Source organism: Aspergillus brunneoviolaceus, assembly GCF_003184695.1.
Source record: "Aspergillus brunneoviolaceus CBS 621.78 unplaced genomic scaffold BO95scaffold_24, whole genome shotgun sequence".
NCBI classification, from domain to species: Eukaryota; Fungi; Ascomycota; class Eurotiomycetes; order Eurotiales; family Aspergillaceae; genus Aspergillus; species Aspergillus brunneoviolaceus.
In genome coordinates, this window is record NW_020290754.1 from 375104 (window position 1) to 399161 (window position 24058).

Sequence of the window (24058 nt, forward strand, 5' to 3'; positions counted from 1 at the left end):
TCGCCTAATTTCAAAGGACTCATATACATACCATACACCGAAGCCTGGTTGCCCGCCGGAAGATGGTGTACATCCCTCGCACTACTGGTACGACTCCACGGATAACCGCAAGCGATTGAAGCCCGGCCAGTTGTCAGATCAAGTTCAAGATTATTCGGTATACCGCAGATCAAGTGACAGGCCCACAAAAGATACGTTCAAACAGCAGGAGTGCTTCCGCAAATCTTTCCCGCTTGTCATTGACACTCATCTCTGCTCATTTATTCCCCCTCAAAGTTTAGCTTCTGTTTTATGATATAGGTTTTATGTGTATGTTATCCAATCCTGAATCGGTGTTTCCGTCTGCGCTCTTGCCTCAGCAGGTAACAATGTAGACTTTTTTATACAATCGAGCCGCTCCACACTATGATGAGGTGAAGCTGCACAGCTAGTTTGGCTTATGTCGTCGATCAAATACAGGTTATGATGAAACATCTAGTACACAAGGGATCACTTTCATCGTCCCGGATACTCTATCTGCTACATGAACAACAAGCAACAACCCTCCCCTACTCGGTTCTCAGAACACGAGGGCCCTTCTTCTTGGTCGCACGCTTGCGCTTGTGGCCGCGGTCAAATGCGACTGCGTTGCTGTGGTCTCGGTTCAGGTTGTCCAAATCCTTGACCTTGTAAATACGGATGATCCAGTTCTCACTGGTGAAGGCCTCCTCGAGGGTGGACAGCTGGGGTCCCTCCGCCGGGAGCTTCGCACCACGGACACGGTCCACGGCCTGACCGCCCTGGAACATGGTGTGGTAGTTGTAATAGGACATTTTGTACCTAGCTCATCGTTAGTGTTTGCTCCCAATCCCAGAGAAGGATATCCTTACATCAAGCTGTTGCGCATGGTAGGTGTGGCTTGATCATCTACACGGTATTCACCGCGAGCAGTGAAGAAGTCACGCTCCTTGACCTCATCCGGCCAAATACCTTCGGCGATACGAACCATCCACAGGAACTTGTTGATATCGTCACCGGAGTAGCCCAGCAATCCACCGAAAACCACCAGGACGTAGTCGACATCGTGCTGCCGAAGAATGGGGTAGCTGACCTCCTCCCGAGAGCTCATCGCCTTTCCAACGGTGGCAATGTGGGTGTTGTTCCAGGTGTTGTTGTCAACGAGAGTGGGGCGGTCAGCCATACCACCGATTTGATAGCCATAATCCCACCAGGACATGACCTTGGCATTGTGCGGAGTGTTCTGGCGGAGCCAGTAGTAGGCCTCACGGTAGTCGTCGATGATGTGCTGGCTTCCATCCGGCATCCGGCTGGCCAGAACCACGGATGGGGAAGAGTAGGCGTTCGAAGTGACCCAGGTGCAGTGCGCGACGAACAGGAGAAGATAAATAATCGCGGACGATGTCACCACCAGCTTCGAGAGGTAGGATGTGACTCCAACGTCCGGCTTTCTTGCAGAACGGAGGGGCTCCGATGAGGTGTCCTCAACAACCTTCGCCTTGGGGTTGGGGCCTGGGCTGGCAAGAACGTAGGTATCAAGAATAGTGGAAAGAGCCAGGGCAGCAGCGACACAGACGATAGGAGTCAGCGTCAGCATCAGACGAACCATGACACCAGCAAAGTAACTGGCAAGAACGGAGTAGATGATGACGAAGACGTGCTCGTCCTTGAGATCACGGAAGCACATGTAGACACCGGCTGGGAAAAGCCAGATCAAGAAGTTGAGATCGAAGAAGAATGCTGGCCAGGCGGTAGGCTGGTGCTCCGAGACCGATGCGATGATAGGAATATGAATCTTTGCGTAACCAGTATCCCACAGCGAGTAGAAGCGACCACTCCAGGGAGCAATGACTCCAGAGACAGTGAGGACAACAAGTCCCACAAATGCAGCGCCGAAAACGACAATGATCATGGTAGTCAGGAGTCTCTGGAAATGCTTGCCCGGAATGAAGCCTCGCACGAAGTCGGCAAATGCCACCAGTTGAAGCAAGCCGAAGATACCGAGAGCAGACATGTGGTCACTGTTCCGGATGGGCAAGAATCCAACGAAAGGAATTTGCATGCTTGCCAAAGTGCCCAAAGCATACCAGGTGGTGTAACTGATATAGATGCGCGAGCTGTATCTACCCATGCAAAGGAGAACGAAGACATGCAGGGGAATCAAGTTGGTGATGAAAACATACCCTCCCCAAGCCGACACCATGTAGCCGTAGAACAGGGCAGTCAATGCACCCCACATGATAGAGCCATTTTTGACAGCCTTGATCCACAGGAAGAAGGTGAAGACGAGCAAGAAAATGGCGATGGCCTCGTTGTCATAGCTGCCAGCAACCGAACGAGAGATATAGCCAGGGACGATGCCCATGAAAGCAGCCGCAAGCAGTCCGGCAGATGGCGATGTGGACATCTCACAAGTAAGGAAGTACATCGCCAAAGCAGTCAAGCCCGAGAATCCAGGAGCAAGCAAGACACAAATGTTACGGATGTCAACGGGGATGGTCAGGAATCGCAGAATGTGGTAGATCACGCCGCTAGTCACCATCAGGCCGGGATATAGTGTACCACCCGTAACACGTCCCAGAGGGTGCCAGGTTCCTAGAAAGTTCGACGGTGGTCAGACTTGAGGATTGCTTGTCCAAGGACTTCGCCATTGCATTCTCTTGGAACAACGTTCATTGTTGGTGATGAAGCAACTTACTGTCGTCAAACCAGTCCCAGAAGCTGTAGAAGCCATGTTGAACCAAGTATTTGGTTGCCCTGAAATTGAACCAAGGATCGACTAGTAGGCAAGACCATATCAGTGTCAATTCCAAGGCGATGGAGCCGGATATGATGTGCAATCGCGGGCCGCGGAGTGAGCTCAAGGTGAATGTCGGGTAATACTTCAATAGGTCGGTCGGTGTGGGAGTAACGTACATTCGTGAATAATACTTTCAAAGCCTGACGTAGAGGCAGTTAGCAACTTCAATCGTATCGGTTAAATCGGTGCCAATGGAGCTGGTGGTACATACGAATAACACTGAACAATCGACTGGACACAGCGGCAGCGGCAATAGTTCCCAGAATGATAATCCGCAGTAGACCGCGAGTGTTCCTGCCGGTGTTACCCTTTAAAAGGACATTGAGGGGCGATTCGGCCATAATGGCCAGGAAGTAAAAATCAAATTTCCAATTGGGAAAAGTGATAAGCGAGTGACTCTCGTCCTGCCCAGGCGGTTTGTTGAGAGCAAAGTTGAAAGGGAGAGAGACCGGGGGAGATGGAGTCGAGGCTGGAGCTTCGCAAGGTGGTCTCTTCTGGGGTCTTGGCACGCCAGGTACGTAAGTCGCAAGCCGCCCGTTGCGGTTTTGGGGAAACCTCCGATTGTCCCCGCACCGCATCATTATCATTGCCAGCCAGCCAGCCAGCCATATCGACGATCCCGCTTCTACTCCCCTACACCACCGGTTTTGATCTGCTGCGAGGGTCGTAGTGTCACAGAATCGGGTTGTCAAGAATGAACACCCCGCAACTTTCGCAAGAGCAGCTTGCTGCAGCGATTTCATCGGCCGCTACACCGTCCAAGCTCTTCGACATACTCTCCCCATACGAGGAAGAAGCATATCTCCTCTCCTTTCAAGATAACAGACAGGCAGAGCTTCTGAGCCAATTCTATGCCGCTTACTTCTTGTCTCATCTACTGACAGATCAAATGTAAGCACTCCGATGTCGATCATCGATCACTTGTCAGAATTCTCACATATCTATCAGTTACGAAGCCCGCTTTCTGACGAAGCGAATGCCACAAGACCTTTTACAGACAGACGACTCCCTGCAAAACTGCGTGGCATTACTGCGGGCAATTTGGCAGCACAAACATGAGTCCGTCTACACGATATTGAGAGAGTTGCCATGGCCTGATACACTGAAGCCGATAGTACAGAGTTATGACAGTAAGTGACGATACCTTACCAGTGCATGTAATAGTATTCTCCGAATGCTCTTGCTCACATGCTCGAAGCATATTTCCAGGAAAAGACGTTGCGAGAAGTAAGCAGGGCATATGAAACAATCAGACCTGCAACAGCTGCAAGCTACCTCGGTCTCGACCCCGCGGCCACAGAGCGAGGAGACCAAGCCACGATAGGAAAGCTCATGGCTCATGGATGGACCCAGGACGAACAAACCAGACTACTACACCCCAACACTGTCGTTGATGACTCTCAGCAAGATGAGCAGCTGTACAACGATCTAAGTGAAATAATGGCCTTGATTGGCAGTCGTCGTGGTTGAAACCCTGCGGATCACTAGGGGATCGATTCCTCACGAATGAGACCATAACGATAATACCCTCTAATGAAGACTAAAGGCCGGAATATAAGAGACAAACGTGCAGAACAATGGTCTTCTAGCAAGCGTCCTATGAAGTACCATAAACGGCCTTTGAATGCCCCCCCAGAGCGGCACCACGCGCAAGGGCAGGAAGTCATGCAGGGGTACGCAAGCAGTACGGAAGGATCAGCAATGAAACCGAAGCATACAACTGAATCTCTTGCTCTTCTGGCCCAACTGTAGTGTACACATGCACGACAGCCCAGGGTATGTACAGATGCGGGGATGATGTCTATAGTGGAAAAAAGAAAATCATTCCTTTCGCTCGCAATGACACGACTCTGGGAAATTAGACCAACAAACAATAATACATAACCGGGATCATCCCGCAATCTCTCCTCGATACCTTGTCAGGTTCCGGTCGGGGGAGAGATAAAAGCAAATCATCTTCTCGCTGTATACTTCCAAACATATCTAGTTCTCACCGGCCTTCAGCTTCAGGAAAGCCTCAAGGTCAAACCGGCTGTCCTCGGGATCCGTAATCACTGCACACAGTCACCAATTAGCGTCCATCGGAGGGGGCCATGCTGGCCATTTCAAGGGAGGAGCGAACGCGGATGAATCGGGTTGTGCTGAGAGCTTAGGGGAGAGCGAGAAGAGACATACCGCCGCTGTTCGTCTTAGAGTCCTTGGGCGCCGTCTTCTTCTTCCATTCGGCCTTGGCCTGCTCGATCAGGCGCTCCTGGCGGGCATATTCACGCTCGGCCTCTGCGTGCTTGGCGGCGGAGGTGAGGGAGGACTGGTGGTAGAAACCGTAGACGAGACCGGTAATCAGAGCCGAGTAGCGGAAAACCTACAAGGTAATTGAATAGTGTCAATAGTTGAGGGCCATACTGGAGGGGGTGTGGTATTGGGTTGGCTGAATTGGGCTGGATTGGGATTGGAGTATGTATCAGAACGGGCCCTGGCGGAGACTCACGTTGACACCCTGAGAAGCCATGTTGATTGAAGAGAGTCCCTGGGCCTCCGGAGCGGCAATCAAACAGAATTAGTGAGAGAAGAAGGATCGAAGCCGGATTCCGAGCGACCGGTTTGGAGGGTATCGACAGTCAATGGCTGGCAATGCGGACTGGGATACTGAAGCTTGTAAAGACGAAGTTCCTGTCGCGAGTTTTTCCGGACCGTCGGTCCTGCTGCGCTTATGTCATCCGACCACTAACTAAGTTAACCCGGACTTTGGGCATTCTGGGATTCTGGGAAAAGCGGGACGGGGGGGAACTGGGAGAGAGGAGAGGAGGGAGGGTCGGGAACGCGACTACGGTAAGTTAAGAGGCCCCGTTCCACTCCCACCCCCCCCCCTCTCTTAATTACTTAACACTGGTACTCACCCCAAAAGTCCCGAAGTAAATAAAAGAAACAACACAACACAACCAATCCACCTTATTCTGTACCCAAACGTGGTCTGAACGGATCTCCTCCGTTCTTATCTACTAGGTGCATATTCATCTCACATTATGTCCTCGTCAATACAACAGCGCAAGGCTGAAATCCTTGCTAAGAAAGCCAAACTCGCCGAACTCAAGCGCCAGAGGGAATTGCGCCAGAGGGAATTCTCTCAGGTTCGCGCCAATAGCGGTGACGCCTCTGAGGTAAGAGGCCCTTATGCCCACTTGCGAAATTTCCCTTCTACTCGAGCTGGAAGACTTAGCTCTATTATTTACCTAGGTCGTATCGCCAGTCCCGAGTCGTGCAGACAGCAGAGCTGAGCTCGACGACTTCATTTCCCGTCTTGTCGACCGCCCCGGATCAGCTTCGATCGGCCACGGTGCCGATGGCCTCTCGCGCAAAGGCAGCCGACCAAACTCCGTCCTCAGCGCCAGCCAGTTGAGCGGAGATAACGCCGAAGCTTTCAGCCCTCCTGCGCGAACCGTTTCCCATTCAATCGCAGTCCAAACCGTCGGAACCGAGCTCTTTGTCGCCGCCCCCGAACCGCAACCTGCCCCTGAGCCTAAACCCGAAATTGTCACCTACAGCAAAGCAGTGCAAACCGATGATCTAAAAGGACCTGATGAGATATCTGTCGACTCCGATGATGAAGGTGATACGAAACGCTCCGGCAAGAAAGTCAGTGAGCTTGACGACGAAATTCTGAAGAAGCTTCGCAGAGAAATTGAGGAGGAACTGCAGACAGCTCAACGGAAATCCGAGAATGAAAATGGGTCTGAAATGGCAAAAATGCGGTATCCGCTGCGCACACTGGACGAAGATGAACTCAAAGCTGTTACCTCGTCGGACGACTTCTTAGACTTTGTTGAACGGTCGGCAAAAGTGATTGAGCGGGCATTGGATGAAGAATATGATGTTCTGGCAGATTACGAGCTTGGAGGTGTCGATGGCGAGCTGGATGATGACGACGAGCATGGCAAGAAGAGACGAGGTATCCGAGAGGTCTGTCAATTCTGGGATGAACGATGGAGCAAGAAACGCATGATCAGCGATTTGAGCTTCTCTCCAAAGGTCTGTCACGCGCGTCGATGCCGACTAATCGCAAAGCTGATTAATTCTACAGTTCCCGGAACTCGTTCTGGCCGCGTACACCAAGAACCCCTCTGCGCCCCATGAGCCCGACGGCCTCGTCCAGATCTGGAACCAACACCTGCACTCCCGCCCAGAGTATGTTTTCCATTCAACCTCCGACATATTGGCCGCGAAATTCTCTCCCTTCCATCCCAACCTGATCGTTGGTGGATCATATTCGGGCCAGGTTCTGCTGTGGGACACCCGTTCGTCGCGAGCAGGTGGAGGCGCGCCGGTTCAGAAGACGCCCTTGACCGGCTCCGGACATACCCACCCTGTTTACAGCATCTCGATAATCGGCACCCAGAATGCCCACAACATCCTCACAGCATCTACGGATGGTGTTGTCTGTGGATGGACTGTTGATATGCTCTCACAGCCTCAAGAGTATCTGGAGCTGTCCACACCTCCTCCGTCTAAAACCGAAGATCTTGCACCCACAACCATGTCATTCCCCCAATCCGACCCGACATTCTTCATTGTTGGCACCGAAGAAGGAGGAATCTACCCGTGCCACCGTTATGACCGAGCGGGGGCTAAGGCTGGTACCGACCATCGTTTGGCGTATCGTGGCCATGATGCGCCGATCATGTCCACTGCGTTCCATCCGGCACGCGGCCCGGTCGATCTGGGTGACCTATTGCTCAGCTCGAGTTTAGATTGGAGCGTGAAACTTTGGCGTGTGCGGCCCCCAGCCACGACCGCCCCGGCTACGTCGGCCATAGCCACGACTCAGGTCGTTTCTCCGATCCTTGAGATCAATCGCGAAGATGTGGTGTACGATGCCAAATGGTCTCCTCACCGCCCTGGAGTCTTTTCTCTCGTCGATGGTGCTGGCAACCTCGAGGTTTGGGATCTCTACACGGACACAGAGGTCCCGGCGGTGAAAACGACGCCTTCTAGAGGCCGCGGAGGCATTCTTACGAGGAGTCTCAACAAGGTGGCTTGGGAAGAGCGAGAGGGTAGACGCATTGCCACCGGTGGTCTCGACGGCGTGGTGACGGTCTTCGAAGTCGGCAAAGGCCTTAGCGGTACTCCGGAAGATGTGCGCTCAGAGGAATGGACAGGGATGAAGAAGCTCGTTGGACAATGGGAGCAGAAGGACCGCATGAACTGATGTGTCTTGGCTCCATGTCCCGATGATCTCTATGCTTAGTGAAGCATGGGTCAGCGCCACTTCGATTGCTTCGCCATGCTTTTTCACCCGGTCATCCCTTGCACTCAGCACTTCACCTCGCTATTTTTGATCTTCTTCATACCGATATGTACCAAATTTCGAGCGGCGCCTTGATTCACTTTCTCATATACCCCGCGGGCAGCTTGTTGTTGATGTATCTATGCATGTTTAGGGCAGGCGAACAGAGAAGCATCTTTCTAGAGTGTATAATAGGTAGCGATTGCACTTCTCAATGCGATCAGTCTTAGGTCGAATGCGTTCATAGTCCTTCCTCAATAAGGAAATTCTCGGCCCACAAGCTTCTCGCTCAGTCTCCAAAGTCTCTCAGCCTCGAAACTGCTGGTGGCCCATGGCTTGACCGTATCCACCAAGGGGTCAGCCACATGGCAATCAAGAAGATACGCCCCATTGACAGCTGCCATTTCGTTAGCAATCATGTGAGCACGGAACAGAGATCGATTGCCTACCCTTCAAACTCGGATCAAAGGCGGCATAGACATGAGTCGCCGCGCCCCTCTCGAGATTCTTCGCGTCGAATTCGTCCTTCCAACCTTCCCGATTACCAAGTGACCGGTCCACAGCCTCTATACACAAGGCAAATCATTAGCCGAGATGAGCCCTTTTCCCGCATCCCCAATGACACGAACAATAAAAGAGAGAGAGGGAGAGAGAGAAGAAAAGAATTGATCCTGCAACATACGAAGCTCCTTCATCCCAACACTCCAATCCACATCCCTATCCAGATTGGTAAAAATGACCCCGGGATGTAAACTGAACGCCTGTAGGTTACACTTCAACCCCAGCTTCTGCGCCAGCGAGCGGGCAAACAACATGTTGGCTGTTTTGCTTTGCCCGTAGGCACGCCAGCGATCATAGCTTTTCCCTTCCTACGTCTCCCCATTGTGTCAGCTTGGAACTTTTTGTTCTCTATCTTTCACAGCTGGATTCTTGTGCTTGCGGATCTCTCCCCGATGAGTCGAAACAGCTGTGAGCGGCTTACATCGAAATTCCAATCGTCGAACCGCACCGGATTCAACCGATGACCGTCGCTGCTCACGACGACCACGCGGGGGCTCGGCGCGGCCACGATCTTCGGCATGATCAGGTTGGTGAACAGGAACGGGCCGAGGTGGTTGGTCGCCCAGTGGGCCTCGAAGCCCTCGGCGGAGAGGCGGTAGTCCGGCACGCCCATGATGCCCGCGTTGTTGACCACGACGTCGATGGCGGGGAGGTCGTCCCATTCGTTGACCTCGGCGGCGGCGGCGCGGACGCTCGCGAGGGAGCATAGGTCGATCTGTAGGGTGCGGATCTCCGTGGTTGGGTGGCTGGGGCTGGGGCTGGTGCTGGTGCTGGTGCTGGCTCGGAGCGCCGCGGCGGTTTGAGCGAGTTGCTCGGGATTACGGGCGGCAAGGATGAGGCAGGCAGGTTGGGCTTGGGCGAGGGACTGCACGAAGAAGCCGCCGAGGGAGTTGGGGGAGACCCCCGTTGTGAGGATGACTTTGCCTTTGATGACGGGGGCGTAGTCGCTTAGGAGGTCGGCGGTGGTGGTCTGGGTGGTGTATGGCGGTGGCATGTTGGCTTTTGTTGTTTGGTGGTGGGGGTGAAATGGCAAGGTTTAAGAGAAACTCAGACTGTGTATGGTTGCCAGAGATGAAGCCATTTATGTGGATGGATGAGAGTTGGAATGGGTAATCACGGCGTTAACAAGTTATTTCCCTATATCCGGGGAGTTTCCTGCTAGTATTTTACGTTCAGCAGCGCTCTCAGATCATCCTTTCCATCGTGTACCTCTTTGCATCTGACCTTTGTGAAGCTTGGTTGACCTCTGTCTGTTCTGAGTGCATAGTACATATAGCCTTCTTCCGGCTACCTATACAGTATCACGATACGCCATTGCGATGACTATAGTAAAGGCGTACATCTCATGGAGCTTGAGCGCTAGAGTTGTCACTCTTCACGAATGCCTTCATCTCCTTGTTCTCATACGGCACCACCATAGGCTCGCGTAAGCTGAGAAGTGATAACTCAACTGTATTATTGCTCCGAAGCAACAACTATATTGCATGGTAGTACTAGTACCTTAGTAGTATACAGTTATCATTTCTGAATTCGCTAATCAACATATGATGACATCCCGAAGTGGGCCCGGGGGCACGTGCGCTTGGCCCGAAATGGTAAGGTGCCCGTGCTCGGAGAGGATCGACAGGCTGACATCAAATGATCAATGATCATTGTTTTGCTTATCTGTCTGGACCCTGCACTTGAAAATATGCGCCGGTATATCCATGCTTATATCGAGCTCTAGAGCCAGTCAGAGGAGCTATCAATCGAACTACCTCCAGGACTGGGCTGAGCCAACATACGAATCTGACGAAGCATCCCCTCGGTGTTGGATACGAGCCGAGAGCCAACCCAACCCAATCCAATCATTAGTCCTAAAAGATTCTCTGCAAAGTACTATGAATAGCTCTCAGCTCCTGGTTACGAAATAAGGAAACATCGCTAAAGTGAAGAGCTATCAGGTCGAGGCTCTCGAAAACAACGAGTGAAAGCCCCTTTCATAAGCATGGGAGACCAAAAAATAGATGCCAGGAAGACAAATGCTGATGATGGAGATAGGAATCTCTACTTCGATCCAAATCGATGGATTGACGGCGTGATCTATGTACTTGTGAGTCAGAGTCTCTCGCATACCACAGGTTGGAATAACCTACACGTCGGGTTCTTCGCTAAGTGCGGACTGACTTGGACATTCGTGATCAGACGCCCTATGGAGACCGCAACCACACTGACAAGTAAGTGAGTGTCAAGCTAGCTCACCGGGCTCTACTTACAGGTATCCGCTAGTGAATACTCCAGCTAGAAGAAGCCTCCGCATGAGCCTCAAGTGCAGCTTCCAGAGCATGGGCAAGGGCAAGAGTAGGACGAGGATATCGATAATGAGATCCGGCGTTCCAAAGCCTAGCCACAAGCTCCTTGTATCTATGCAGGTGCCCGGCAGATCTGGCATCCAGTTTTCTTTCGATCGGAGAACATGTGAGAAAGATGACGAGGATAGTACTGATCGACCATGCGATATTCAATCCATGCACTATCCAGAGCGCATATCGGAAGCGAGAGGGACCTTGGCTGAGAACCCTTCCGTAGAAAAACAGAGCGGACGCTCGTGCTATTGAGGTCCCCCCAAGTACTAAGAAGTATACCACCCATAACAGCTTCAGTAAAGAGACCAGGTCTGCTGGAGACACTGTTTCAACCTGTCTCCCCAGTCCAAGCCGGATCATTCTCAGATTGATGCCGCAAACAGCAATGTTCAACAACTGCCAGAGCATGATTAGTCCATGCCAGTGCTGAGAGGGGACTCGCGGCTAACCGCAGCGGCGAGAGCAGTCCAATCATCTCACCAGAACCCAGAGCGGGTGTTGGACCGAGGAGGTTTCGGCAACAAGGCTCTCGACCAGAATCTAAGGACCACGGCAACTGATGGGACAATGATCAAGGCGATGGTGATCGCCCTAATCTGCGGGCCTCGATTATCGGAGGGCTGAGAGGATGGACTCGGAGACATCACCGAAGGAAGGCAAAGGCTAGGTCACTGGCGGATTGAGACTTAGTAGAACAGTTTGACCAGTCCGTAAGCGCCCAGTATGCATGTAGAGAGATTTGCAGCATTATGAAGGTGCTTGAGAGTTCTTGCTTCAGCTCTAGAAGCTATATTTGGATCCCTTTAGTATGACAATAGGCAGAGAGGATCTTTTCGCAAAGCATACTCGAAGTAATCGTCATATGACGTGAATCAGCTTTGGATTAGAATTAACGAAGCCTGGAACGAGCCATTCCGTAATTGCTTCCATGATGTTTCCCTGCCACCCTGTGTAATGTAAGCAGCGACCACTTGTCGCCGAGAACATCAATGCCATTGAGCCTGATCACCAGTAACCGCGGAATCCCTTGAAGCTTAATAAGGATGGATAGCCAACAACAGCAGAAGTAACCGGAGAGGCTCAGTTAGTTGCATGGTATCAGATATACTAGGTCGATTCTGTGACACGCAGCGACTGCCAGTGGCCTGGAGTTGCCGGTGTTGTTGGAAGAAAAGTGCCAGAAGGAGTAAGAGTCGGCAGGCTGAGAGCCTCCAAGACAGGTAATTCATCCCAACGGAACCTGATCTCAGGTTCCATCGCAATCTTCGCAGCTCTTGAAGGTCGAAGACACATCCGGTGTCTATTTCAAGTTTATGAGGCGAAGCCACCCCGAGTGCCGGGACGACTGTGAAATGACAAACTTGACTTTGGAAAAAGAATAATCAGTCCAGTCAAGTAGCTCAGTAATCAGAACTTAGGTGCTGCATTCGGCCTTGACCACCGAAGTAGTTTTACCTTGACGGTTGACAGGAATTGGAGACTGACGGCGGCAAACCATACTCTTGATGAAGTCTACCCATGGTTCGACAGTCCGCCGGTCTGATCTCGAAATTATGTAATGATTCTTGCAACTTCTTGAAGAAATTATGGCTATCACCACTCTTCCTACCTGATAGTCATCGATGGATGCCGTTTTATTGCTGTTCAATGGCTTAAGACATACGCCACAAAGCCCGCTGCCGGGCTGCTCCTCTCCTTTCCTTTGGAACTGACGCCATATACATATCATTTGTCCTCATCGATGTAGGCCAGGTGGTGAAAAGGCGACATAGCAGTGGAAGAATGTCTCAGCAGTCGCCTCATGTTCCCTACAATGGGACATCACTGCTGGGCGTAGCCATTGCTATGGCAATACTGCAGATCGTTGCGGTGATTGCTCGCTTCTATACTCGATACAGTCAGAGACTCGCCTACGCGCTTGATGATTTTCTGATTGTTATCGCCTTGGTAAGGCAGCTAGCCAGCAGTCCGTGTCTTGATTGCTGATAAGCCTTCAGATTGCTAGCCTGGGACAGTCGGCTCTGTACGTGGTTTGTATGTGACGACCTCAGTTATCACCCATAAGCAACAACTGACCCTTGCTATAGTGGTCAAAGTAGCGGGAGTAGGATATCATATGAGCTTTGTGGAGGAGACTCCAGAGAAGTTGGTTGCTCTCGAAAAGGTATTAACAAGAAGGTCTCGAGGCTAAGATATTGATGACTGATCAATTGACGCACAGGGTCTATACGCCAATGAGATTATCGATTTCCCCTTTGTCATAACTCCAGCCAAGATTTCCATTCTGATATTTTACGTTCGCATCTTTAGCACGCGAAACTTCAAAGTGGCCGCGTATATCGTTGGAGCACTCGTATTCGGGCACGGTATCGGGGTTTTGCTTGCAGCTATCTTTCAATGCTGGCCAATCGATTACACATGGAACAAGACTACAGGTGTTGAAGGCGGCTCATGTTTCAACCAACAAGCCTTCTATCGATACGTCTCGCCCCCGAACATTTTGACGGATGTGCTCTTATTGATATTACCACTGCCATATGTTTGGAGACTCCATACCACCCGTGGTCACAGGCTGGCATTGACGGGAGTTTTTCTCCTGGGAGGATTGTAAGCGTATTTCCCGACTCAGCGCATATCATATGTATGGCATATGTATGCATCGTTGATTGACCGTGCAACAGAGGGACGGTAGCCAGCATTCTGCGCATGACAAACTTCTTCGAAGAAAGAGCGACGGTTGATCCTACATGTCTGTCCTGCACAGAGGCCTGATAAAACCTTACATACTGACCCTGCTGTAGGGACATCAACCGATCTTGGGATCTGGACTATTCTTGAAGGAGCCCTCATCATCATAGCCGCCTGCTTGCCCCCCACTTGGCCTTTGATAATCCGGTTCCTACCCCGGAAGCTTTTCAGTAAAAAGTCGGTCGGAACTCGGGCTTCTGAGAGTGATACGAGCAGACGTGCCATGGTTGAGAGCGAGGACGGATCTTCCCGTAAAGGGGGTAGCGCTCGCCGCCCCGGCCAGAGCCTGTCCACCCTGGAAAGTCAAGCCAGGCTATCTCCTGGGGTTTCAACTCGGCCTTCAGATAGGTTTGCATTGGAGTCCATTCCGAGTGAGGCTTGATATACACCCCTTCAAAGAGGCAGCCGATAAGACTCGGGCAAGTCCATCATATGAGTGAATACGGAGTACCATATCTACAGAAGGCTCTTGGACCAGCTCAATGTGAAAGCCATGCTCTGCTTCGATTCGTCCGAGATCTATATGCTAATATGTATACCCGAATCCACGCTGAAACATTGACAACGTTAGTGAGTTTTGGCATTAATCGCACCAGGCAGACGTACCATATTCTGAAGAATCTTTCCTTTCTTCTGCCGTCTATTCAGCGAGTAGAAAGAGAGCGTGAAGACACCCACTAGAACAATCATGAGGACATGGGAGCTGATGACACAGGAACGAGATGTTGTCAGTGTTTTCGGTTCCAACCAAAGGATTGATTGAGCCCGACATACCCAATAGATACCCAGACGGCGGTTTGATAGCGTGGTGCTTCCTGCTGTCGCACTATATAACTGCCCGCCACACCACCCAGACCATTACACGCCGATACAGCGGCTGCAGTGGAGGCGCGATTCCACTGACCCACGACGTTGTTGGCCATGAATGCGTTCAGAGCCGCCCAGTTGGAGACATATGCCCCGGTAGCGAGGAAAGTCCCGATATACCGCACAGTGACCTGCGTCGAGGATGGTAGACCAAACATAAGAAATCCCGCTATCAGGCAGAGGGCGTTGAAGGTGATGAGCGGGCCCCGGATGCGATAAGAATCGCCCACGAACGACGTGAAAAGGACCGGAAGTACGGACCAATAGTAGGGCTACCAAGGTATAGGATCAAGGTTAGGACGACGCAAACTACATTTTTGGAAGCACGATCCGTAGGAAACCCTATCTGACCAACTCCGAAGTAAAGGAACAAACCAACGTACCGGTGTTGAGAGAAGGATAGAATCATTGCTCGAAAAGCCCATACCTGACTCGAGAATGATAGGCAGAAAGTAGTTCAGCGCCGTTGAAACAAGATTCAATAAGAAGTACATGCAGGCAAAGCCATACAGCTTCAAATCGGCGAAAGGGGCCAAAGCCTTGCTCCACGAGAAAGCATCAGGCATTATGTCATCACGGTCAGCTCGAATCCGCTGTTGCTACTGTGTCAGTTATTGCTGTTGCTGTTGCTGCTGTTGCTGCTGCTGTTGCTTCTCACCTGTGCAGCCACACGTGCCTCTGCTTCGCTCAGGAAGTGAAAGCTACGGTGAGCGTTCTCCGGGAAGTCGACCATCCACCAATATGTGAGAATCCCAATGACGCTAGTGATCAAGCCCTGAACAAGGTACATCCAGCGCCAGCCTTGCATGCCTGATTTCCCATCCAGCAGGTTCAGACCATAGTTCACGATATACCCTGTCGCGAGCCCGATCACCTCACCCGACTGGAGAACCGCGAACCGGACCTGCTGTTCTCGGCGTGGGTACCATGTGCTGATGAGATAAGTCAAGCCTGGATAGATCCCTGACATGGCCATTCCGAGCAACACTCGCAGCGCAATCATCTGTCGCCAAGTATGAATAAAGGCGGTACATAACGTGATCAGGCCGAATATGAAGGTAATCGCGGCGAACCAGACTCGGGGACCGACCCAGCGAACTGCGAGAGTGGACGGCAATTGGCAGACAATGCTCGCAACCGTGAATATGAAAATCGAGGCTGAGTAGCGGTTTCCATGCAGATCCAAGTCGCTGGGCATACTAGTCACCGATGCCGACGAGAGAATGCCCGAGTCGAGTAGGTTGAGACTACACAGAATACCGGCAATGCTACACAGACGTAAGTCTGTCTTCCATCGGACTTGCTTCTCCAGCCGTTTCGACTCTTCAGGGTCCTGCTCGGTCAAGTAGAATGCGTTTTGCGGGGTCGAATTCTCATCGAGCGGTGACACCGTGTCAGCGTGCATTTCGATCACAGCGCCATCGGCGCTTTTCGAGGCCATAATTCAAATGGCGCCTAGCCGAGCACGCAGCGATAAGAAGTGGTAAGCTGAATTCCGAGAGCAATTGCAATGGATGACGGACAATTGAGTGCGGCGACATTGTTCAAGAAGCGGGGAGGCACTGGAAGAAACTAATGGAATACAGTGGCGATGAACCCGCTTATCTATTGCTGAAGATTTTCGATAGCTCGTCCAATTCCTAATTCTTGCATATATTAGCAATCAATCACTGCCCGCCCAGGTCCTGATCCTTAGCTCATGGGATCCCTGCTTGGCTTACTCATGAATTCAGGGCGAGACCCCTGGAGTCACACTGATCCAGCTGCGCTTCTCGTGCGATCGTCCTGTGCAGAGGAAAAATCACCTAGGCTCATGCTGTCGATTGATTTGTTGAGGCTTTGAAACTGGATGGCGGAATAGAGAGGGCCACGCACTTCCGGATCGCCACGCACTTCTACTCATAGAGTGTTATGTATGTATTTCCGGAACGGCTGCTGATTTCTCTAGACCACTTATTGATTGAATTGTTATTTTTCAACTATAGAGACCCTAGGAAAGGTACTTACAAGTAATATATTCTAACTTTTTTACTGGCGTGAAGAAGTGCTTTAGAGAGCCTTACTTCACTTGTTCACTGTATGTACATACAGTATTTCCTCCGAGAGATGCCTGGTAAAGACGTTTTGTTGACATACTTTTTTAAATACTTGCTTGTAGAGGTACTTGACAAGACTTGTCTATATACTTAAGTCCTCTGAAGATTAACTTATTTCATAGTGTATTACTGTTAAGAGACTCATACTTACTCCATACCTTACGACCTTTTTTTTAAGAGTTTCATATCCAGTGAGGGTGTAAAAGTTCTAGTAGTAAAAGCAGCCGTTCCTAGAAGTGCGTGGCGTTCCGAAATTGCGTGCCCCCCCCTCTGGAGTCTACCTACAGACTAGAAATCAAGTCCTTCGGAAGGACTTCGAAGAAGGTGGACGAGGCCCTGCCTAGCGGGTGACTCCTGATGACCAAAGGCGTTGTCGAAGGGAACACGCACACATTGAAGCAAGTATGTAACTATTGATTTAGGCCCTGGTCCGAATCTGCGACAGGGGGGGCCCCCCTTCCTGAAGCAACAATGATGAATAAGCTTATTCAAAGTAAGAAATCTGGCACATGATCAAATAAATACCCATGAATATCTACACTATACTTGAAGGAGCGTCAGTCTAGCTCGCTCTCAACTTCAGGGAATGAATGCATTGCCTTTCATCTACTGAGTACTTGGGAATCGCTTACCACTCCTACTGAATCCCCACCCACTCTTATCGCACGGCATTATGAATGATGAATTAACGGAGTAATTAGCCGTCAAATCTAACTCCGAGAACCGACTCTGGATCTCAATGTTTCCATTTCTCCGCTCCTCAATGGCTCGCCGGAGCTCCATCTACTGCTGCTTTCCCCGCGCTGATTGCGGCGGGGACCCACGTTACCGCACCGGACGAAAGGGAGTTAAGCGGGTTAGTTGAAAACCACTGTACTAATTGTATAACCTCTGTACGTACTGTACCTTTCGATTCCTATCCTTCTGACTCTGGGATCGTATCTATCTGTTCGCGACTTCGGTCAGTCTGATCGACCGTCACTTGGCTCTCCCCACCCATCCACCCACCCTCCTCCACTTCTTCTGTTCTCTTCGCCCTCATAATCATGGCTCTTCTTCCATAACCTCCTCTTCCTCTTCCTCTTCCCTTCCTCTTTTCCTTCTAATACCCCTTATCGGTTAAGTACAGACATCATCTCTTTCCCGCCCCCGCGCTCTCCAACCCAATTGCGATTTTACGCAGTACACCGCCGCAGCTCGCAGCTCAGTCTTTGACTACATATCACTCATTTCGCCATCTTCCCTCTAGACCCCCCAGAACCGATCATCATGGTCGAGCTAATCCCTTCTCTTGAACCTCGCATGCTCCTTCCGCCATTGCTCGCCTGTCTACCCACGGCTTTTGTCTCGTCGCAACCCCCTCCTGCGCTGCTACCACTTCTGTCTCCGATTATTCGCCAGCGCGTGAAGATCTTCACTACCGTCTCCGCCTCACCCACCGACTCATGGCTTCGGCTGCTCTGCTGGGATTCTGCATCGGCTGAGCGTCTGCAATCTCTGGTGGATGGTGCTAGCTTCGAGCCCCACCCCGTTTCCGGAGAGATTGACCTCCCAGACGACATTCCCGTGCGGTACAAGAGACTGGACGAGGAGACTCTACAGTCGCAAGTTCAGCTACCTGAGTATAGCTTAAAAGTCATATACGTCTGGTGCCCTGACGATGAAGAAGGCGGAGGGCCTGCGTGGCGGGTCGCGGAAGTCTTGCCACAGGATAGCAGTGTTGGGGAGGACGGAGTCTGGTCGATCTCGATTGGGGAGGCAAACGCCCACCAGAGAGAACAGGTGACGGCAAATAAAGGAGCAGAAACGGGAAATAATGGTCAAGCAACCACAGCGGCAACACAGAGCAATGGCAAGGATACACAAGAGGAAGATGATGACGATGACTACTGGGCCCAATATGATGCGACTCCCGGACGGACCCCCGCGGTGAAGACACCGGCTCCTAATGCTGTTTCATCTTTGCAACAGTCTGACGCAGACTATTATTCACAGTATGACGATGTGCAGCCAGCCATGGATAACCATGATCCCGAGGAAGAGCAACCCGAAATCGGCCCATCTTCGCTCAATGGCGACATGTTGGCTCGTCTCTTGCAACGGCAAGTCAGTGGCTCAAATCCCGACTCGTCTGCGCACGCGACCGAACACTTAGCGACAAACGGAGACTACGCCATGTCGTTGAATCATCCTCGCCCTTCATCCATTTCATCTGGCAGCTCCGGTCCAGTGGCCAAGCTAGAGCAGGAAGCGGAGAACCAGTCTGCCTATGAAGTCGGGGTAAAGCAGCATATTGGCTCCAACATAAAGAGTTTATTCCGACTGGCAAAGGCAACTGGTCTCTCTCGCAGCGACTTCCAAACTCTTGTCAAGACTGAACTGGAGCTGCTCGATGTATCAGACGATGATGCATGATCTACTCCGCCCATCATTTTCTTCTTTTTGTTCATCTGGACCTGAAATTGTACATACATACATACTTACCGCATTTGATCATGCTTAAGCGTGAAGGGCGCAATTTTTGTTCGCATGTTCGCATATGCATTGGATATCCCAGGGGTACGTGTGCTTTGTTGGCTATATTGCTGTATTGGATTTATTTCGCTATTCTTGCTCATGGTTTACAATAAATTAGCAAATGAAAATAACCTTAAATATCTACGGTCGATCTCACCCTGACGCCATAAATAAAGCTTACGTGTAGGGAGTGTTTCGGATCTGTGCTTCAGGTTCTTCCGTTCCGCGCGGTCATTGGGAAAGACACGCAATCCGCCCCCATCAGTCGACTTAAACGCCCCCCTCCCCTCGACTGCTGCGGCTGAAGCGACTTGGTATATTACGAGATTGTGAGCCAATTTGAATATGCTCTCTTCTTGATCTTTCTCTTTCTCCCTTGTAAGTACGTCCACTGGGATGACTTGCCCTTCTGCTTGTTCAACGTGCTGACCTGTTGTTTTGGTCTCCTCTAATCCAGTATATAGAGCCGTCTCTCATTCATTCGTTTCTTTCCTACTAGCTACCCCCTCTTCCTTTAATTATGTCTTCCCCTTCGCCCTCTCTTCGCAAGAGAGGTGGCAAGAAGGAGAGTACCCCCGTGCCTGCGGACAATTACTCGTCTCCTTTTTCTTCTACCAAAGCGCCTCGTCCCCAGTCAGAATGGAGCTATTGGCTGGCCATTGCCGTTCTGACCGTCCTGGCATTCATCACCCGATTCTACAAGATCTCGTATCCCAACGAAGTTGTCTTCGATGAGGTGCATTTTGGAAAGGTAAGTCGAGATGTTTTGCAGGGAATTGAGTTTGTGGGCCACTTCTAACCGAACACCTGTCGTTATCCAGTTCGCCTCGTATTACCTCCAGCGCACGTACTTCTTCGATGTTCACCCCCCATTCGGCAAGCTTCTTTTCGCTTTTGTGGGATGGCTGATCGGCTATGATGGCCACTTTTTGTTCGACAACATCGGCGATTCTTACATCGACCACAATGTCCCCTATGTTGCCCTTCGTGCTATGCCGGCTACCCTCGGTGCTCTGACCGTGCCCGTGGTGTTTCTCATCATGTGGGAGTCCGGTTATTCACTACCAGCCTGTGTCTTGTCGGCAGGTCTCGTCCTGTTTGACAATGCACACATTGGAGAGGATCGCCTGATTCTCCTGGATGCCAGTTTGGTTTTGGCCATGGCTTTGAGTGTCCTGTGCTATGTCCGCTTCTACAAGCTGCGTCATCAGCCGTTCGGCCGCAAGTGGTGGAAATGGCTTCTCTTGACCGGTGTGTCTCTAAGCTGCGTGATCTCCACCAAGTACGTTGGTGTCTTTACTTTCGTCACCATCGGATCTGCGGTCTTGGTCGACCTGTGGAATTTGTTGGACATCCGCCGACCTGGCGGCTCTCTCAGCATGTTCCGCTGGAGCCAGCACTTCGCTGCTCGCGCTTTCGCACTAGTCGTCGTTCCGTTCTTTTTCTATCTGTTCTGGTTTCAGGTTCACTTCACCATTTTGAACCGCTCCGGTCCTGGTGACGACTTCATGACTCCGGAATTCCAGGAGACTCTCAGCGACAATGCCCTGACTGCGGACTCCATCGGCATTCAATACTATGACAGCATCACTATCAGACACAAGGATACCAAGGTTTTCTTGCACAGCCACCTGGAAACATACCCGCTTCGCTATGATGATGGACGTATTTCCAGCCAGGGCCAGCAGGTTACTGGTTACCCTTACAATGACACCAACAACCACTGGCAGATCATTCCCACGGTTCCTTTCGACGTCACTGACACCACCGGACATCCTGTACGGAATGGCGATGTTGTTCAGCTCCGTCATTTGGGCACAGACTCAGTGTTGCTCACCCACGATGTGGCGTCGCCTTACTATCCGACCAACCAGGAGTTCACTACCGTCTCCCAAGAACTCGCCAACGGCGAGCGCCACAATGACACACTCTTCGAGATCAAGATCGAGAATGCCAAGCCCCAGCAGGAGTTTCGCACTCTTTCGAGTCACTTCAAGCTGGTTCATGTGCCCACTCGCGTGGCTATGTGGACGCACACGACGCCTCTGCCGGAGTGGGCTTTCAAACAGGCCGAAATTAATGGCAACAAAAATATTCTTCAGACCAGCAACCTCTGGTTCATCGACTCCATCGAGTCTCTGGAAGAGGGCAGTCCACGTCTCGTGAAGGAAGAGCGTCAGGTCAAGCATCTGTCTTTCTTCCGCAAGTATCTCGAGCTGCAGCGCGCCATGTTCCATCACAACAACGCTCTTACTTCCAGCCATCCCTACGCCAGCGAACCTTTCCAGTGGCCCTTCCTTCTCCGTGGTGTCAGTTTCTGGACCAAGAACGATACCCGGGAGCAAATCTACTTTTTGGGTAACCCGATCGGCTGGTGGATTGCGAGCAGTCTCTTGGCCGTCTTCGCGGGTGTCATCGGTGCCGACCAACTGTCTCTTCGACGTGGTGTCGATGCCGTGGAAGAGAGTGAGTCATCTTGCCTTATCATATACATGCTGAGTACTAACGATTCGCAGTCTGGGGCGTGGGTGCGCGTTCGCGCTTGTATAACAGCACTGGCTTCCTGTTTCTCTGCTGGGCGGCCCATTATTTCCCTTTCTGGCTGATGGGTCGACAGCGTTTCTTGCACCACTATCTTCCTGCTCACCTTGCCTCCGCCCTCGTTGCCGGTGCTCTGATTGAGTTCATCTTCAACTTGGAGCCCATCTCAGTTGTGAAGTCTGTCCCTCTGGAGGATGACTCGACCGGCAAGTCTAAGGCAACCGCTCGGATCACCCACTTTGTGACGGCGTCGGAGCGTCTCGGACAGAAGTCTCTGATTGCGGGCTGGGTTGCCACTCTGGTGATTCTGGCCGCCACCATTTACGGCTTCGTGTTCTACGCCCCACTGACTTACGGTACCCCTGGTCTGGATGTGCCGGGCATCTTGGCTCGCAAGTGGCTGGCATATGACTTGCACTTTGCCAAATAGAATAGTTGATGACGCGCCTGCAGTTGGCACGGCACCGAGCAACAGAATGGAGACTGCATGCTCAGAGTAAGCAGTCATGTGTGATGAGATGTATGGAGGTGTACCAAGGCGTTTTGAATGGCCAAGATTCGTATAGTGCGCCTGACGATGAGCAGACACGATATCCCTTGTGCCCGTGTCCTGCAACCCGCCTTTCCCATCTATATTCTTGAATCAACTCAGTCACTCCTCTGTATCAAAATCTATACCTGAAATTTTACGTTGTGATACTACATTGCCATGAAACCAAAAGCATAAATCCATAGAAAGAAGCTCAATTAGATCAAACCCTAATGCTACCGAAACACCCCCAACGCCAAGTTGCTATCAAGTACAATACATCAAAATGGAAATCGGTTCTCTAAAAAGCCATTCTCTTCCCAATCTCACTCTCCCAGCCGCGCGACTTCTCGAACCCATTCGACGCGGTCCGGAAATCCATCATGGCCTGGTAGACCTCCTCCTCACTCGTGACGACGAAGGGACCGTACTGGACGACCTTCTGATCGAGGGGCTGGCCGGCGACGAGCAAGAAGCGGCCCTCCTCGTCGGCATTGTCCGGCACGGAGGCCTCGACGAACTCGCCCTGCTGCTCGAACACGACATTGTGAAACTCCTTGACGTTGCGGGTCTGATCGCCAGACCCAAAGACGGTGGCGCCCTTGAGCGTGTAGGCGAAGGCGTTCCAGCCGAGCGGCAGCGCCTGGCGCACGCGGCCGCCGGGCCGGATGGCGATGTCCAGCAACCAGACGGGGGTGTAGGCGAGGTCACGCACGGAGTCGACGCCATGCGACTGGCCCGAGATGACCTTGACGGTGACGCGGCCGGCGTCCGTGGTGGCGAGGGGGATCTCGGCGCTGCGCAGGTCGCGGTAGCGCGGCTCGCAGTACTTGAGGTCCTTGGGGAGGTCGACCCACAGCTGCATGCCGACGTTGGGCGAGCCGTCCGTGTCCTCGTGCGGCATCTCCGCGTGCATGATGCCCTTGCCCGCCGTCATGAACTGCAGGTCGCCCGGTCCGATCGTGCCCCGGTTCCCCGCGAAGTCCTCGTGGTCCACCCCGCCCGACAGCAGGTAGGTGATCGTCTCCTGGCCCCGGTGCGGGTGGTCCGGGAACCCCGCCCCTTTCCCGATCGTGAAGTGGTCCAGCATCAGGAACGGGCTCAGGTGCCGCAGCTTCGCCGTGCCGATCGAGCGCCGCACCCGCGCGCCCGCGCCCTCGGCTTGCTCGATCGCCAGGAAGACTTGGCGGATGCTGCGCGGGAGGGTCATTTTGGAGGTGGGTGGGATTATCAGGGTTGGGGTTGTGGTGGTGATGATGGTGGTAGTGTTGGTGGTGGTGGAGTGGTCAGTCAGTATAGTAGAAGGTATCAAGTTTCGAAAATTGAAGTGGTAGTGGTAAGTAGCAGTGTATAGTATAGCAATGATGCCGATGCAAAAAGAAAGTAAGACTCTCATGTGGGGGATAGTGCAATGGGCTTTATATACGGGTTTGGTCGGTACAGTTGCGAACAGTATAGAATCTTCCTGGAAAGCAAAAAAGCTGTTTGACCTAATAAATACTCTGTTAGTCAATTCTTGTAATCGGTCGAGTAAGCAACGCCCCATGCGGTCCTGCGCACGGGGGGGTAAGAATAATAGGAAAAGGAAATTGGCTGGAGTCGCTGGACTGATCCACCGATACGAGGATTGGCTGGAGATGGGATCTCAAAGAATTGACAAGCAGCAAACCATGGACTCGCCCCGAATTACAAAGATTGCCGTCAGCAACGGATGTCGGCGCTTGGCGGATGACTCAGGCTTTACTCAGGGGCTGGTTTAACTAACTATCCTGTGAT

General features: G+C 51.8%; 11 protein-coding genes across 11 annotated transcripts; 5 read left to right on the forward strand and 6 right to left on the reverse strand.

The window, feature by feature from the left end:
• Window positions 1–429: 429 nt before the first annotated feature.
• On the reverse strand, window positions 430–3230 carry BO95DRAFT_441655 (dolichyl-diphosphooligosaccharide--protein glycosyltransferase subunit STT3). Its single transcript, XM_025586226.1, has 5 exons — window positions 3009–3230; window positions 2914–2937; window positions 2696–2776; window positions 870–2592; window positions 430–819 (listed from the first exon to the last, which is right to left on the reverse strand). Exons 1-5 carry the CDS (start codon window positions 3136–3138, stop codon window positions 549–551), a joined length of 2229 nt encoding a protein of 742 aa, XP_025443504.1. The 5' UTR covers window positions 3139–3230; the 3' UTR covers window positions 430–548.
• Window positions 3231–3369: 139 nt separating this feature from the next.
• BO95DRAFT_472678 (CSN8/PSMD8/EIF3K family protein) lies at window positions 3370–4734 on the forward strand. The gene is made up of 3 exons (XM_025589670.1): window positions 3370–3688; window positions 3746–3927; window positions 3996–4734. The coding sequence occupies exons 1-3, from the start codon at window positions 3492–3494 to the stop codon at window positions 4265–4267; spliced, it is 651 nt and encodes a 216-aa protein (XP_025443505.1). The 5' UTR covers window positions 3370–3491; the 3' UTR covers window positions 4268–4734.
• On the reverse strand, window positions 4623–5405 carry BO95DRAFT_93952 (ATP synthase subunit e). The gene is made up of 3 exons (XM_025592340.1): window positions 5286–5405; window positions 4973–5159; window positions 4623–4851 (listed from the first exon to the last, which is right to left on the reverse strand). The coding sequence occupies exons 1-3, from the start codon at window positions 5304–5306 to the stop codon at window positions 4781–4783; spliced, it is 279 nt and encodes a 92-aa protein (XP_025443506.1). The 5' UTR covers window positions 5307–5405; the 3' UTR covers window positions 4623–4780.
• Window positions 5406–5691: 286 nt separating this feature from the next.
• Window positions 5692–8305, forward strand: BO95DRAFT_441657 (putative dynein intermediate chain). The gene is made up of 3 exons (XM_025586227.1): window positions 5692–5955; window positions 6032–6823; window positions 6876–8305. Exons 1-3 carry the CDS (start codon window positions 5821–5823, stop codon window positions 7998–8000), a joined length of 2052 nt encoding a protein of 683 aa, XP_025443507.1. The 5' UTR covers window positions 5692–5820; the 3' UTR covers window positions 8001–8305.
• A 27-nt stretch (window positions 8306–8332) lies between these two features.
• On the reverse strand, window positions 8333–9633 carry BO95DRAFT_452225 (putative short-chain dehydrogenase; the record flags this gene model as incomplete). The annotated part of the gene is made up of 4 exons (XM_025588132.1): window positions 8333–8475; window positions 8528–8644; window positions 8761–8947; window positions 9061–9633. 4 exons carry the CDS (start codon window positions 9631–9633, stop codon window positions 8333–8335), a joined length of 1020 nt encoding a protein of 339 aa, XP_025443508.1.
• A 1250-nt stretch (window positions 9634–10883) lies between these two features.
• On the reverse strand, window positions 10884–11509 carry BO95DRAFT_94006 (uncharacterized protein). The gene has a single exon (XM_025592341.1). It carries the CDS (start codon window positions 11390–11392, stop codon window positions 10904–10906), a length of 489 nt encoding a protein of 162 aa, XP_025443509.1. The 5' UTR covers window positions 11393–11509; the 3' UTR covers window positions 10884–10903.
• A 1257-nt stretch (window positions 11510–12766) lies between these two features.
• BO95DRAFT_494066 (uncharacterized protein) lies at window positions 12767–14282 on the forward strand (the record flags this gene model as incomplete). The annotated part of the gene is made up of 6 exons (XM_025590780.1): window positions 12767–12931; window positions 12982–13018; window positions 13072–13148; window positions 13206–13591; window positions 13666–13733; window positions 13786–14282. The coding sequence occupies 6 exons, from the start codon at window positions 12767–12769 to the stop codon at window positions 14112–14114; spliced, it is 1062 nt and encodes a 353-aa protein (XP_025443510.1). The 3' UTR covers window positions 14115–14282.
• BO95DRAFT_386693 (putative MFS transporter) lies at window positions 14223–16145 on the reverse strand. Its single transcript, XM_025583502.1, has 5 exons — window positions 15258–16145; window positions 14983–15192; window positions 14507–14871; window positions 14339–14435; window positions 14223–14282 (listed from the first exon to the last, which is right to left on the reverse strand). Exons 1-5 carry the CDS (start codon window positions 16038–16040, stop codon window positions 14259–14261), a joined length of 1479 nt encoding a protein of 492 aa, XP_025443511.1. The 5' UTR covers window positions 16041–16145; the 3' UTR covers window positions 14223–14258.
• Window positions 16146–17636: 1491 nt separating this feature from the next.
• BO95DRAFT_441662 (uncharacterized protein) lies at window positions 17637–19335 on the forward strand. Its single transcript, XM_025586228.1, has one exon. The coding sequence runs from the start codon at window positions 17965–17967 to the stop codon at window positions 19108–19110; it is 1146 nt and encodes a 381-aa protein (XP_025443512.1). The 5' UTR covers window positions 17637–17964; the 3' UTR covers window positions 19111–19335.
• Window positions 19336–19469: 134 nt separating this feature from the next.
• pmt4 (dolichyl-phosphate-mannose-protein mannosyltransferase) lies at window positions 19470–22474 on the forward strand. Its single transcript, XM_025586229.1, has 4 exons — window positions 19470–19590; window positions 19670–19963; window positions 20034–21678; window positions 21729–22474. The coding sequence occupies exons 2-4, from the start codon at window positions 19733–19735 to the stop codon at window positions 22181–22183; spliced, it is 2331 nt and encodes a 776-aa protein (XP_025443513.1). The 5' UTR covers window positions 19470–19590; window positions 19670–19732; the 3' UTR covers window positions 22184–22474.
• Window positions 22475–22481: 7 nt separating this feature from the next.
• BO95DRAFT_441664 (pirin family protein) lies at window positions 22482–23924 on the reverse strand. Its single transcript, XM_025586230.1, has one exon. The coding sequence runs from the start codon at window positions 23490–23492 to the stop codon at window positions 22584–22586; it is 909 nt and encodes a 302-aa protein (XP_025443514.1). The 5' UTR covers window positions 23493–23924; the 3' UTR covers window positions 22482–22583.
• Window positions 23925–24058: the final 134 nt, after the last annotated feature.

What these genes read in the sequence shown, in the direction of transcription:
- BO95DRAFT_441655 (XM_025586226.1), bottom strand. Translation starts at nt 3,138, where the DNA reads ATGGCCGAATCGCCCCTCAATGTCCTTTTAAAGGGTAACACCGGCAGG. An exon ending in TGAAAGTATTATTCACGAAT is followed by an intron (nt 2,777 to 2,913) that starts GTACGTTACTCC and finishes CTTGCCTACTAG; the next exon opens with TCGATCCTTGGTTCAATTTC. An exon ending in ACCATGCGCAACAGCTTGAT is followed by an intron (nt 820 to 869) that starts GTAAGGATATCC and finishes ACGATGAGCTAG; the next exon opens with GTACAAAATGTCCTATTACA.
- BO95DRAFT_472678 (XM_025589670.1), top strand. Translation starts at nt 3,492, where the DNA reads ATGAACACCCCGCAACTTTCGCAAGAGCAGCTTGCTGCAGCGATTTCA. An exon ending in CATCTACTGACAGATCAAAT is followed by an intron (nt 3,689 to 3,745) that starts GTAAGCACTCCG and finishes CATATCTATCAG; the next exon opens with TTACGAAGCCCGCTTTCTGA. An exon ending in GATAGTACAGAGTTATGACA is followed by an intron (nt 3,928 to 3,995) that starts GTAAGTGACGAT and finishes ACATGCTCGAAG; the next exon opens with CATATTTCCAGGAAAAGACG.
- BO95DRAFT_93952 (XM_025592340.1), bottom strand. Translation starts at nt 5,306, where the DNA reads ATGGCTTCTCAGGGTGTCAAC. An exon ending in TGGCTTCTCAGGGTGTCAAC is followed by an intron (nt 5,160 to 5,285) that starts GTGAGTCTCCGC and finishes ATTACCTTGTAG; the next exon opens with GTTTTCCGCTACTCGGCTCT. An exon ending in CTCTAAGACGAACAGCGGCG is followed by an intron (nt 4,852 to 4,972) that starts GTATGTCTCTTC and finishes GACTGTGTGCAG; the next exon opens with TGATTACGGATCCCGAGGAC.
- BO95DRAFT_441657 (XM_025586227.1), top strand. Translation starts at nt 5,821, where the DNA reads ATGTCCTCGTCAATACAACAGCGCAAGGCTGAAATCCTTGCTAAGAAA. An exon ending in ATAGCGGTGACGCCTCTGAG is followed by an intron (nt 5,956 to 6,031) that starts GTAAGAGGCCCT and finishes TTATTTACCTAG; the next exon opens with GTCGTATCGCCAGTCCCGAG. An exon ending in ATTTGAGCTTCTCTCCAAAG is followed by an intron (nt 6,824 to 6,875) that starts GTCTGTCACGCG and finishes TTAATTCTACAG; the next exon opens with TTCCCGGAACTCGTTCTGGC.
- BO95DRAFT_94006 (XM_025592341.1), bottom strand. Translation starts at nt 11,392, where the DNA reads ATGCTCTGGCAGTTGTTGAACATTGCTGTTTGCGGCATCAATCTGAGA.
- BO95DRAFT_386693 (XM_025583502.1), bottom strand. Translation starts at nt 16,040, where the DNA reads ATGGCCTCGAAAAGCGCCGATGGCGCTGTGATCGAAATGCACGCTGAC. An exon ending in AGGCACGTGTGGCTGCACAG is followed by an intron (nt 15,193 to 15,257) that starts GTGAGAAGCAAC and finishes CAGTAGCAACAG; the next exon opens with CGGATTCGAGCTGACCGTGA. An exon ending in GCCGTCTGGGTATCTATTGG is followed by an intron (nt 14,436 to 14,506) that starts GTATGTCGGGCT and finishes CTGTGTCATCAG; the next exon opens with CTCCCATGTCCTCATGATTG.
- BO95DRAFT_441662 (XM_025586228.1), top strand. Translation starts at nt 17,965, where the DNA reads ATGGTCGAGCTAATCCCTTCTCTTGAACCTCGCATGCTCCTTCCGCCA.
- pmt4 (XM_025586229.1), top strand. Translation starts at nt 19,733, where the DNA reads ATGTCTTCCCCTTCGCCCTCTCTTCGCAAGAGAGGTGGCAAGAAGGAG. An exon ending in ATGAGGTGCATTTTGGAAAG is followed by an intron (nt 19,964 to 20,033) that starts GTAAGTCGAGAT and finishes GTCGTTATCCAG; the next exon opens with TTCGCCTCGTATTACCTCCA. An exon ending in TGTCGATGCCGTGGAAGAGA is followed by an intron (nt 21,679 to 21,728) that starts GTGAGTCATCTT and finishes AACGATTCGCAG; the next exon opens with TCTGGGGCGTGGGTGCGCGT.
- BO95DRAFT_441664 (XM_025586230.1), bottom strand. Translation starts at nt 23,492, where the DNA reads ATGACCCTCCCGCGCAGCATCCGCCAAGTCTTCCTGGCGATCGAGCAA.